This window comes from Pristiophorus japonicus, chromosome 11 (genome assembly GCF_044704955.1).
Source record: "Pristiophorus japonicus isolate sPriJap1 chromosome 11, sPriJap1.hap1, whole genome shotgun sequence".
NCBI classification, from domain to species: Eukaryota; Metazoa; Chordata; class Chondrichthyes; family Pristiophoridae; genus Pristiophorus; species Pristiophorus japonicus.
Genome location: NC_091987.1, coordinates 34,758,268 through 34,772,310, shown reverse-complemented (window position 1 = coordinate 34,772,310; position 14,043 = coordinate 34,758,268). Strand labels below are relative to the sequence as shown.

The following is a 14,043-nucleotide window of genomic DNA, read 5'->3' as shown; positions in this document are numbered from 1 at the left end:
ATACCTTTCAAAATCCTAAAAACCTCAATCAAATCACTCTTAACCATTTACATTCCAGTAAAGCCACACGGGATGCATCACATAGAAGTGGTAGGAAGTGTAAGTTAAAGAACTTGTAATTCATCTAGGGTATGGACATGGATGTTTGACAAAATGTTATGTATTTTTTTATAATGCCACATAAAATGTATTGCTTAGCACCACTTCCACACCTTGCCCATTATTCCATCCTGAGTGCCAACTCGCTCTTTCATTTGTTTCATGATGAATGTCAATACACAATGGATCCCATTGAGTCATCAGATCATAGGCAGTCCCTCAAAATGAGGATGACTTGCTTCCACGCCAAAAAAGGATAAATTCACAGTTGTTCCAATGAAGGACCTAGAATTCCAGGTCCTGAACTACATTCTGAAGGGTGGAAGATGCCTGTGCGTGGATTTTTTTAATGTGTCGTGGCCATTGCACACCAGCCACTGCACGGGCTTGACAGAGCTAGATCTTGGTCCAGTGCCAAGGATTACTTAAGACGACTGGAGACCTTCTCTGCTGTATTCCATTGAATGGATGTGCAATGAATGGTTGACGAACTGTTTTGTGCAAGATGGGGAGCTGCGCATTGGTCCTGGTAGTGGGAGCGGACCTCAAGATTTCATTTCTTACATTTTTCTGCATGAGTCAACACTAGGTAAACCTTTGCGATATTAGGGCATCCTGGCCAGCAATGTAAGTGGCTGGTCTGGTGATGGGTGTCCCATCATCATCATTATCCTTCTCCATGTTCTTCTCATCCGAAGATAAGTGATGAGCCCTTCAACCTCCTCCACCTGCAATCCTGCCTGCTATGCAATGTTGTGCAGGACGCAGCTGATCTGGACACCCTCGCTGGCGAGGACTGAAGGGCGCCTCCAGACCTATCTAGACACTTGAAGTGCATCTTCAACATTTCAATGGTTTGCTCTATGACACATGGTGGTCATGTGGCTCCTGCTGTAGTGCTCCTACACCTCATTGGTGGGGTTTCTCACAGGTGTCATAAGTCAAATTTGCAGGGGGTATCCCTTGTCTCCTATAAGCCAACGCTTCAGTCCGCTTCCTGGAATGAAAAGGTCTGGGATATTGAACTACTGCAGTATGAAAGCATCATGACAGATCCCAGGGAAAGGGACTTTGCTGACATGTTTTCAAACATTGGTAATAACAGCAAGACACCTTGGGCTAGAAATTAATGTACTCACCACCACTCCGTAGCACCATGAATGGAGATAAAATAGCAGCCGCCGTTCTTTTGCCAGCTGGTGGCGGTTCCTGTGGCGGCTGCCATATTCCTCTTCCCTTTGCACTGCTGGTAATTGGCAGTGCCACAAAAGAAAAAATGGCAGCGTGGTGATGTCAATTGGCATGCAATGCTGACTTAACATCACCAATGTGAACTTCGACCCGAGCATTGAATTCAGCGCTGGGTCCTAAGCACGCCAAGTTAACCTGACGTGCAAGCGGGTTGACAGTGGTTATGTCTGCAGCTCTTAAAGGGACACACACTTCATGTAGGTAAGTTTGAATTTAAGGGTTTGGACATTTTTTTAAATTTTAATTACCGTATATACTCGCGTATCATGCGACTTTTGAATTCCTAAATTGTAACCTAAATTTGGGGGGTAGCATGATACGCGAGATACAAAATTTGCGGGTGTGAAGTGCTGGCCAAGATTAGGCTGTTAGGCTGTTAAGCAGACCGTATCCATTTACGGTAAGTCAAATAGTACATATGTATATCAAATAAAGATGATTTTGATAAAACTGCTGTTTTACTTGCTGATACACACGTAATGTTTACGCTTTCCAAATCAGCTGAGAGGCTAACTACCAAAGGAAAACAGAAACGATTCTTAATGAAACTATTACCGGTATATTTATTTTTTTAAATGCTTTAACAATCAAATCTCCATCTATCTCAGCCCATGCTTCTTTTACCCACAAACACAGTAGAGGCAAATCCGGAGCCTTCATATTCCCTCCCTTCGTAAATGATTTCTCTCCTTCCATCATCCAGTCATTCCATTTCTTTCTTATATTGTCTTTAAATGGCTTATTAATGGATACATCAAGTGGCTGAACGACGCTAGTCAAGCCAGCTGGAATGATTGCTATATCGGTGTTCGATTCGCGAACAGCTTTCACAACAGAATCCACTCGATGTGACCTAAACATATCCCACACAAGTAAACTTTTTTGGCGTCGTAAACCACCCTGCTCTTGATTCCCAAACTCTCTTCAGCCAAATCTTGCAGCCATTATCGTTCATCCATCCTTTTTCGTTTCATGATTCGGTTGTTAAGGTCTGTATTCGATCGTTGTTATGTGTTAGGGTACTTGTTACGTGTTGGGTACTTGTTAAACTTGTTTGAAAGCCTAGCCTAGTGTCATCTGGTATTTCAAAAAAGTGACTCGCATGATACATGAGATATATGATAAAATCATGTTTTGGGGACGAAAATTTAGGGGTCGCATGATACGTGAGATCGTAGGATACGCGAGTATATACGGTAAGTGGTGGCTTCCTGCAATAGATGTGAAACGTTTTTTAAGTGTGTAGGGAGTGCTGTTGGATGCTTGCAAGGATTCAGATGGTAAATGAAGACCTTGGAGAAGACAGAGCATATTGTGAATACTCAGCAGGTCACGCTACATCCGTGGAGAGAAAAACAGAGTTCATGTCTCAGCATTTTATGCTGTCATTTCACATTTACAGCATCCGCTTGCAGAGGGAAGAAGAAGATGCAGATGAGGAAGACGCCGAAGAGGAGGAATCAGGCGGAAGGATGCATCACAGACAACCCCATTGTGGCCGGGATATCCAGAATGGAATTATCTGCCTGCAGTCCTACTGGCTGGGCAGGCTGCCTCTTCTTGTTGACTCACTGGCTGGGCAGGCTGCATTTCTTGGGTGTGTGAAATGAGAAAGGCACAAGGGTGGAGTTGTGCTGATGGGAGGGTGGGAAAGCAAGAGGTGCATGCCAGAAGGAGGATAACGTATGAGGATACCTGCATCTTGTATCCTTTCAGCCGCATCACTGGCCAAGTGCTCAACTATGCCCATGCCAAGAATGGCCTGTACTGTCTCTTCCAAGGTGAGGTGAGGCTAGGTATGGGTGATGTGGCTCGTCATTGGTGCAGATTGTTGGTAGGAGAGTGATTGGGGGTTGTACATTGACCAGTGTGTGAGGTAGGAGACAGCTTTTGAAGATGAATTCACTGACCTTAACCAGTGATCTGAAGTAGTGAAGCTTCTTTGGGTACTGGAGCCAGGTTGTTAGGGCGACACAGTGACAGCCTTAATGATGTATTTCCAAATCATTCTTTTTGGAGACCCTTTGGCCCCTGTGGGTAGAGGGTCACTCTTGCAGTGTTGATCCCCTGTACAATGTGGAGTGCTGCATGTGAGATCCTCGGTGCCCTTTCCTGGGCTCGCTGAGCCATTTGTGATCGTGCTGAGATCACTGGGGTAGCACTATGTGACATCAGTAGGATAGGCGAAGGCACACACAAGACAGTCACTAAGAGAATGCATAAGGGTGATGAGTTGATTTATTGATGTCATATTGGATGGTTAGATGAATAAAGTTGGATTGGAAAGACTGCATTGTGGTGGCTTTTATTTCAGTATTGTGGCCAAGAGGACACTGTGATGGTCACTAACAGAGGGAAGGTAAGGTGTGGGACTAATGTTGAAAGGGGAATTGGAGCTGGGACCGCAGGCGGATGATTCCATCCCAAATATCCTGTCTAGAAAGAGGCTGTCTGGGTTGCCTCCTTCCTCCTGCTTCCTCCTCTTCTGCTTCTTCCTGTTTGGCTTCTATCTCTTCTGTTTGTTCCTCTTACTGAAATGAAAGCATCAAATGCTGTAAATACTCAGCAGGTCAGGCAGCATCTTGACCTGAGACGTGAACTCTGTTTCTCTTTCCACAGATGTTGCCTGATCTGCTGAATATTTACAGCATTTTCTGTCTTTTCAGAGGCCTTCTATTACCATCCGAGGCTTTACAAGCATCCAGCAGTATTCCCTACACACTTAAAACACTTTAACATCTATTGCAGCAAGCCACTACTTCAGTAAAATAAAAAAAAACGAATCCAAAAGCTTAAATGCAAACTTACTTGAAAGATGTGTGTGTCTCTTTAAAAGGTACTGACAGTGCCTCTGTGAGTCTGCTTACATGCTGGGTTTACCTGACGTGCTTAGGACCCAGCGCTGAACTCAGTGCTAGGGTGGAAGTTCGGCGTGGTGATGGGAAGTCAGAGTATACGTCACCGCTACCATATTTAAATCTGCAGGGCGATACATCTCAACAGCGGCACTGCCAGGCCTGAGAAATTGGAGGACACCACAGGACCCACCACAACTGGCGAAAGAGCGTCAACTACACTCTTTTCGCCATTTTTTGCAAGTAATGGGTGACGTAAAGTCCAGAATTTGTAGCCCCATGGTTCCTAAACCTTTCCATCACTGGGGTTTTTACTCACCTCATGTCTGGGATCTGTTGTAGACTAATTGATATAAATTGATTACCATGATTAGTCACCACCATGCAGTGTATGGTCATTCTGAAATGTCTGCAGTGAAGCTCCTAATGACAGAGTCCGTAATGTCAGTCATAGCATCTTTTCAGAATGTTCATACTTTTGCTATGCTTGCTCCTGGCTCTATTATCTCCTCCTCCTTGGACAGCCCATGAGGTCATATTTGTAGGAGCTTCAGTAATCCCAGTGCTCTTCAAGTCAGCTCTGAGACAGTTGTCATGTTGAGACAGAGCCTAGTAACAGGGGCAAGTATGGAATGGGCATTAATGATATTCCTATATCTCTGGGTGATAACATCTATTTTTCCCTTGCATCCTCCTCATCCAGTGAATGCACATGTGCCAGAAAATGGAAGTTCAAGCTGCTCCCTCAGCCACTGAAGTCCATCTGTCTCTGGCCCTTGCTCATTAAGGTTGATCACCTCCACATTGGACTAAAACTTAGCAGCCAGCCACCTCCCATGCTCCAGCCACTGGGAGAGCATGATGTAGAAGGCAGTAGAACACAGCAGCCAGACACTAATAGAATACTAGGATTGAAAACATTGGCAAGGGACCAACATTTATGTAGAAATAAAATTTGGTGGCACTTGATTTGAATTATGTTTAGAGAATGTACTTATAATGGCATTGCAGATTGGAGCAGATTGGTGAGAGAAATATTCTACTTTTGCAGTTGTGGAGTAACTATGGTACTGATCACATCATTTATCAAGGTAGGTGAAGATATAGGGAAGACTGCAATGGGGCTAAAGTATTATTATGTGAAAGACTCCTGAATCAGATCTTGATAGACAGCTCTGGGGGCTGGCAACTGCAGTGCACCTGAGTAATCCTCAGCATTTTCTATCTCATATGTGACTTTACTCTCAGAAGACTGCGTGCCATCCTCTTCTGGAATCCTCATTTTTATTCACATTGAACAGCAAAGTTGTGCTGCATACAACAAGCCACGATGATCTGTGACAGGACTGTATTGGAGGAAGCCCCTTGACCTGTTAAGACATCAGAATGTTCACTTCACCATTCCTATGGTGTGCTTGACAATGGTTTTCATTGATATATGTTCATCATTATACCTGTTCAGTGGATATTTGTGGAAGTCATACATGTGCTATAAACCATCCCACTGTGGTTAATCTTGGTCTCCAAGGAGTTAATTTAGCATTTTGTGTCCAGGGCCAAACAATGGGAAAATGGGGCATTGTCATAAAATTAATTCATCATGATTCTGTGCAATCCTGTGCAGGTGATCACTGATGTTGATTGACTGGCAGGTTTTGTTGTTCATTAGGTTCGACTATTGTGACCAGGGTAATCTAGGATACGCTGCACTTTGAGAAATCCTGCAATCTGGGCAAAAGCCAGGGACCTCTTCTACTAGTTCCAGTTGCCCATTAGAAAAATTATACAGTTGTTTGGCCTGCCATAAAAACATTAATCACCTCCTTTGCACTTGTATGAACTGCAAATCGGCTGATGTAACTAATGTCCCTTGTGGAATCCTGGAAGGAGTCAGAAGGAAAAGTTCAGAGTTGCATTACCTTTATTGCAAAAGATAGTGCTTTGCTTGCCCTGGAGATTGGCTATAGGCCATTTTGCAGCAAGTGACACAATTCTGTCACTTCCTCCTTGTTGCAGATTATTCTCCAAACAAAGTGTTCTTCTGATTTCTGGAAATGTTCACTTTGGCCTGTATACTAAATTAGGAGGTAGGGGTAAGTTGGATTAGTCTTTCGACTATTTGGTGTTCCTTTAGCGAAGCCTTGCATTCTACCTCTTCCTTTTTTTTCTCATTCATTCATGGGATGTGGGTGTTGCTGGCAAGGCCCACATCCCTAATTGCCCTTGAGAAGATGGTAGTGAGCCGTCTACTTGAACTGCTGCAGTTCATGTGGTGAAGATACTCCCAAAGTACTGTTAGGAGGGAACTCCATGATTTTGACCCAACGACGATGAAGGAATGGCGATATACTTCCAAGTCAGGATGGTGTGTGACTTGGGGAAAGGCTTTGCGGAGTCAGGAGGTGAGATGCTCCTGCAGAATACCCAGCCTCTGACCTGCTCTTCTTGCCACAGTATTTATGTGGCTGGTCCAGTTAAGTTTCTGGTCAATGGTGACATAGGATTACATAGGATATATGTCACAGAAACAAGCCATTCAGCCTAACCAGTCCATGCCAACATTTATGCTCCACTCGAGCCTCCACCCATCCTTCCTCATCTAAAGCTATCAGCATAATCCTCTATTCCCTTCTCCCTCATATGCTTGTCCAGCCTCCCCTTAAATGTATCTATACTATTCACTTCAACCACTCCCTATTTCTCCATCCTCACCACTCGTTGGGTAAAGAAGTTTCTTCTGAATTCCTTAATGGATTTCTTGGTGACTATCTTATATTGATGGCCTCTAGTTATGCTATTCTCCACAAGTGGAAACATTCTCTCTGTATCCACTCGACCAAAACCTTTCAGAATTTGAAAGACCTCTATTAGGTCACTCCTCAGCCTTTTCATTTCAAGAGAAAAGAGACCCAGCCTGTTCATCCTTTCCCGCTATGTATACCCTTACATTTCTGGTATCATCCTTGTAAATCTTCTCTGCATCCTCTCCAGTGCCTCTATATCCTTTTTATAATATGGCGACCAGAACTTCACGCAGTATTCTAAGTGTGGTCTAACCAAGGTTCGATACAGGTTTAGCATAATTTCCCTACTTTTCAATTTTATCCCTCCAGAAATAGTCAATCCTTTCAAATTTCCTAATGCAATTTGGCCCTTCTTGTGATCCATCTGGCAAGTTCCCATCCATTTAATTTAAATATATATAAATGAGGGCATTTGGCACTGAAGCCTCGAATATCCTGTATTTACTCTCTCAATTCACAAGCAGTCAGTTTCAATAAGAAATATACGCACAGCTGTTTTCAGGATCAGTCTCAATTACAAGCAGTAGTGAGGAGATTTTGAGCCAGAAGACTGCTGCAAGTTTGAACGCCGATTATTGCAGCTGGGAGCAATGTTTTGGAGCGTTTGTTTGGAATTCAACCCAGATAGCCTTGGACTTACTTCTGGTGCCTGTGGGAGTGTGAGATGATTGGAAGATTATGACCTCTCACTCTCATCCACAGGGAAGGCTTCTTAAGCACTGGCATTTCAATAGATGAATTAATAGCGCAGATAGAAATGAATAGGTTTGATCTAGTAGCCATTATGGAGATTTGGTTGCAAAGTGTCCAAGGTTGGGAACTAAATATTCCAGGATACTTAAATTTTAGAGGAGATAGGCAAATTTGAAAAGGAGGAGGGGTAACCCTGATAATAAAGGATGGGATAAAGACAGTAGAGAGAAAGGATCTTGGCTCCAGAAATCAAAAAGTAAAATCAGTTTGGGTGGAACTAAGAAACAGCGAGGGGCAGAAAACATTGGTGGGAGTTGTTTATAGGACCCATACAGTAGTTGTAATGTAGGACAGAGTATAAATCAGGAAATTAGAGGTGCATGTACCAAGTTTAATACAGTAATCATGGGGGACTTTAAGCTCCATATAGCCTGGGCAAACCAAATTTGCAGTAGTAGTGTGGAGGATGAATTCATGGAATGTATACATGATAGTTTTCTAGATCAGTATGTTGAGGAACCAACTAGGGAGCAGGCTATTTTACATCTAGTATTGTGCAATGAGAAAGGGTTAATTAATAACCTTGTAGTAAAGGGGCCCTGAGGGAAGAATAACCAAAATATGATAGAATTTTATATTAAGTTTGAAAGTGATTTTGTTAAATCCAAAACTAAACAAAGCAAACTACATAGTTATGAGGGGCGAGTTGGCTAAGGTAGATTGGGAAACTACCAATATCATTAAACGGGATGACAGTAGACAACCAATGGCTAGCATTTAAAGAATTAATACAAAAATTACAACAAATGTACATTCCTTTAAGGCACAAAACCCCACAGGAAAAGTGGTCCAACCGTGGCTAACAAGAGAAGTTAAAGATAGTATTAGATCAAAGGAAGCGGCTTATAATGTTGCCAAAAAGAGCAGTAAGCCCAAGGATTGGGATGATTTTAGAATTCAGTAAAGGAGGACCAAGAAATTGATCAAGAAATGGAAAATAGATGAGAGTAAACTAGCGAGAGACATAAAAACAGGCTGTAAAAGCTTCTATAGGAATGTAAAAAGGAAAAGATTGGTGAAAGTAAATGTAGGTTCCTTACAGGCTGAGACAGGGGAAATTATAATGGGGAATAAAGAAATGGCAGAGAAATTAAACAAATACTTCGTGTCTGTCTTCATGGAAGAAGATTCATAAAACTTCCTGGCAATAGTGGAGTACCAAGGATCTAGCGAGAATGAGGAACTGAAAGAAATTCGTATTAGTAAAAAAAATACTGAAGAAATTAATGAGACTGAAAAACGATTAATCCCCTGGACCTGATAGCCTACATCCTAGGGTTTTGAAAGAGGTAACTATAGAGATAGTGGATGCATTGGTTGTCATCTTTCAAAATTCCATAGATTCTAAAATGGTTCCCGCGGATTGGATGGTAGCAAATGTAACCCCGCTATTTAAGAAAGGAGAGAGAGAGAAAACGGGGAAATACAGACCAGTTAGCCTGACATCAGTAGTAGGGAAAATGCTAGAATCTATTATTAAGGATGTAGCAAATAATACTAGGATTGGGTAGAGTCAACATGGATTTATGAAAGGGAAATCACATTTGACAAATCTGTTTTTTGAGTTTGTAACTAGCAGAATAGTAAAGGGGAACCAGTGGATTTTCAGAAGGCATTCGATAAGGTGCCACACAAGAGGTTATTAAACAAAATTAGGGCTCATGGGATTGGGGTTAATATACTAGTATGGATTGAGGATTGGTTAAAGGACAGAAAACAGAGAGTAGGAATAAACGAGTTATTTTCAGGTTGGCAGAATGTAACTAGTGGGGTACCGCAAGGATCAGTGTTTGGACCTCAGCTATTCATAATCTATATCAATGATTTGAATGAGGAGACCAAATGTAATATATGCTTCTATGTATGTTTCTATCCAAGTTTGCTGATGATACAAAGCTAAGTGGGAATATAAGTTGTGAAGAGGATGCAAAAAGGCTTCAAGGGGATATAGACAGGCTAAGTGAGTGGGTAAGAACATGGCAAATGGAATATAATGTGGAGAAATGTGAAGTTATCCACTTTGGTAGGAAAAATAGAAAACAGAGTATTTTTTAAACAGTGAGAGATTGGGAAATGTTGGTGTTCAGAGGGACCTGGGTGTCCTTGTACATGAATCACTGGTAGCTAACAAGTAGGTTAGCTTTAAGAAAGCAATTAAGAAAGCAAATGGTATTTTGGTCTTTATTACAAGAGGATTTGAGTATAAGAGTAAAGGGTGCCGAAATTGCCCCTTTTATTAAGGCCTGTTAACACCGGAAAGCGACAACCATGCTGCGGAGTGCAATGGCCGCCGACTTTTCGTGTAATGGCCACCATTATCAAAATTCTGTGTTAAACTAGTGGTGCCTCAATCCCTCCTACTGCTCCACTGCTGTCGATCCGTGTTAAATGTGTCATCACAGTGCACCACCGATCTACATCCTGCCCCCCCTCCCCACATTGAAATTCCGCCGTGAAAATCTTCGACCCGCCCAGTGGTGCCAACACAAGCTTTTCCCCGGCGGTCCAGTGAGGCTGAGGCCTTCTGCAATGGCGGTGTGGCTCCCCTTAAAGGGGAGGACCTACTGCTGCTACCGCATGTTTTTCTTTTCGGCCGACTGCAATGTCAGGCCAACAATTATGCCCCCAGGTTCGGCCAGGCCACCAATAGGCAGCTTGGCACCCCTCTTGGCACCGTGATGACGTCATCATGGTGGCCACTCTGCACCACCCCCCACCTCAGCCCCTCAGGTGTTTCCATCGCGCTGTATCCGCCACTATAGTGTAGTCACCACCCCCAGTAAGAGCGACTTCTGGATCCAAGTGAAAAAAGAACAACGAGCGGAATTTCACTCAAGGGGCGACCTCAACCACCACAGCGGTAAAAACACACAAAACGAGGTGGGAGCACCCCGTTTCGGGCAGGGGGCAATTTCGACCCCAAGAGATCTTACTGCAATTATATAGGGCCCTGGTGAGACCACACCTGGAGTATTGGGTATAATTTTGGTCTCCTTACCTATGGAAGGATATACTTGCCATAGAGGGAGTGCAACAACAGACTGATTCCTGGGATGGTGGGATTGTCCTATGAGGATAGATTGAGTAGACTAGGCTTATATTCTCTAGAGTTTAAAAGAATGAGAGGTGATCTCATTGAAACATACAAAATTCTTAAAGGGCTTGACAAGGTAGATGCAGGGAGGATATTTCCCCTGGCTGGGGAACCAGGGGTCACAGTCTCAGAGAACTCATTTTTAGAGTGGAAGCAAGTCATCCTCAACTCCGAAGGACTGACTAAGAAGAAGTGTACCATCTAGAAGATGCACTGCAGCAACTTGCCAAGGCTTCTCCGAAATCACCTCCCAAACCTGTGACCTGTACCATCTAGAATGACAAGGGTAGCTGGTGTATGGGAACACCATTACCTCCAAGTTACACACCATCCTGACTTGGAAATATATCGCCATTCCTTCATTGTCGCTGGGTCAAAATCCTGGAACTCCTTCCCTAACAGCACTGTGGGAATACCTTCACCACATGGACTGCAGCGGTTCAAGAAAGTGACACACCACCACCTTCTCAAGGGGAATTAGGGATGGGAAATAAATGTTGGTCTTGCCAGCAACACCCACATCCCATGAACGAATAAAAAAAATGTACTGATGCATGAGACATTTGTAGATTAAGCTCTGCAGAGCACCAATGGGCACTACTCCAGACTCATTGCAATGCTCTGCAAATTTGTCACTACTCACTGCATGAGAATTTCAAGACCAATATGGTCTGTTCAAACAGAAACTTCTACCAACAGCTTCAAAATCGAACGGAAAATCTGATTTTATGCTCCATTACATCAGTTGTGCCCATTTCTTGAAAGAAGGAATGCTAAAATTGACCTCGTTTAGTCTTATTAAACCAGCTTGACCAATTCTTGGTCAGACTGCTAGACAGAATGCTGTACAGGAGCACAGCAATACACTTTGATGCGGAGGAGAGGGTAAAATGCAAACACACATTTTTGTAGATTGATCAATAACATCGATGGTGGTCCTACAGGATCCTGGCTCCATACATCTGCCCCTTTCAGTTGAAGAGACAGTTGGCACCAAAGTTGGAGAAACAAAATCACTTTAGTCAAAGAAGAACAAAGGCATTAATGCTAGGCAGCAATTAAAGACTATAAACTGGATTCCGGATCTATTCTCGGGCTGCAGCAGGTAGCTGTCACTATTTGTTCCCACTCTCCTGTAGTTTCATTCTGTGTGTTTGTATTTCTATCACCTAGAGCAGATAAAGTAATGCTTTAACACGTTCTCACATTCTGCTATAAAATGCATTGCTTGAGGCACCCTATTTAAGACATAAGTCACATAAAACACACTTTTGATAAGATTCTCTTCACCCTAATGCATTTTAATGTTCCAAAGACAGCCTTTCATACTTGGTACAATTTTATTATACAGGTAAAGATTCCATTTAGTCTTCCCCAACAAAAGCCTTTAATGTATGTATTAATCAAATTTTATTTTCTTCAAACAAATGGGGGCTAGGTATTGCAAGAAGCCACAACATTCAGTTGTAAGTTCTGGAACATGGGCTTAGATCCAGTTTAGAATGGTGGAAGAAATAAATTTTTTTTGTCTGATGGTTGCAAAGGTCCTAAATTAAATGAGTTCATTCAAATGTAAATCACTCCTTAGCAGATGAGAGTTTGCAGTACGAAGCTCACCCCCTTTCTGCACTGATGGCATTAAATTGGTAATTCCACCTGGGGAGATTGCAAGGAGGTTTGATAGGTATAAAATAATATTATAGTGGTGCTCTTCTGAGAGTAAAATTAAAGGCTTTTGTTGGGGAAGACTAAATGGAACCTTTACCCAGTACATAACACATGCTATACCTCCCGTTGCAGTGCTTGACAATGGCACTGGATCAACAAGTGAAAAAGAAGTCCCATTTCTTAATGTTTCTATTCATTACCCAATAAATATAACATTCATCATAACAAAAATCAAACCTCACTTGGGTCAGAAATATGATTTTCTTTTTAACCAAATAAACAGTTATGCTACTTTGAGAGTTTTGAGGACACTGTACAATTTATTGAACTGTACAAAGCTAAAATGTTGACTTTGTGTGTCTATTGGGCTCACCTGGACGAGCAGTTTGGCCTTGTGCTTCCTGCTGTACATACGTGGGGTGAATCCGATGGTAATTAGAGTCCCAGTAGAGCCAAGAGGAAGCAATTCTCCAGTTTGAGGTGATACCACAAATTCCTGATCACTACAAGGTAGGAAGTGTGCTGTGAATGGTATGGGATATCTAAAAGTTATAGGAAGTGAAGTAGAAAAATAATTAGAGAGAAATAATATCCCTTTTTTAGGTTAGTCATAATCTATAAAAATTATCAGATGTTAAATAATTAATGGTTATCCCTTAGACTGACTGTTTTATGTAATTTCATCTGATCTACAGGAAAATATGAATGATTCAGAATATATTGGGCCTGATTTTGCGGTTGGAGACTTCTAACAGATGGATGCCTCCGACTGGCAAAAAATCTACAAACCTTCCTGATGGTCCTGGATCTACAGAGACTTACGCTCCTGGGCCTCTCCAGGTACCTGCGGGTAGAGGTCCACGTATCCCAGAGACACATGCGGTTTTTGCAAACATACCTGGGATCACGTGGGCTGGCCAAGCAAATGAAAGAAGGGGATCCGCATTCAAGCTTATGGGGATTCCGTATGTACAGAATCCCCATAAGCATGAATGGGAATATCCCCAAAAAATACATGTACACTTCAAATAAATAACAAAAATTATACATTTAAAATGAATTAAAATGCCATTTATTTAAAATAAAAATGTAATATTTTGAAAAATAAATTTAGAAGTTTTAAAGTGGCTAAATATAATCTTGCCTTATTGTACAATTTTTAAAATGTTTAAATGATTGAAAAAAATTTATTTTTATGTTAATTTAAATTCTTGTGCTGGTAAAAGCAGGTGTTATGCCTGCTTTTACCAGGCGTAAGAATTTCACGGGCATTTGCTGGGAAGAAGTTGGGCAAATAGCCCAACTCACCACCCGCTGATTACTATTTCCCAGGGATGCGTTGGATTTTGGACAGAACGCAAGTACCGGGTTTTCGCGCATGCGCTTTGCCCGCGAAAACCTGGAAGTTGTGCAGCCCTTACGGGTACATACATACCTTGTACGCACCTGTAGGGGCCGCAAAATACGGGCCAATGTTTAAAAATTTGTTCTCAGGATATGAGCGTCACTGACAAGGTCA

At 42.3% G+C, this 14,043-nt stretch overlaps 1 protein-coding gene across 5 annotated transcripts in view; it reads right to left on the bottom strand.

Annotated features, from left to right (window-relative positions):
- Positions 1-14,043, bottom strand: part of LOC139276009 (cilia- and flagella-associated protein 47-like) — a 1,107,008-nt gene that overhangs the window by 36,265 nt on the left and 1,056,700 nt on the right. For all 5 annotated transcript variants that reach the window (XM_070893331.1, XM_070893333.1, XM_070893335.1 and 2 more), the window contains one exon: positions 12,898-13,066. In XM_070893331.1, the coding sequence (XP_070749432.1) occupies positions 12,898-13,066 (169 nt within the window). The remainder of the gene's footprint in view (positions 1-12,897; positions 13,067-14,043) is intronic.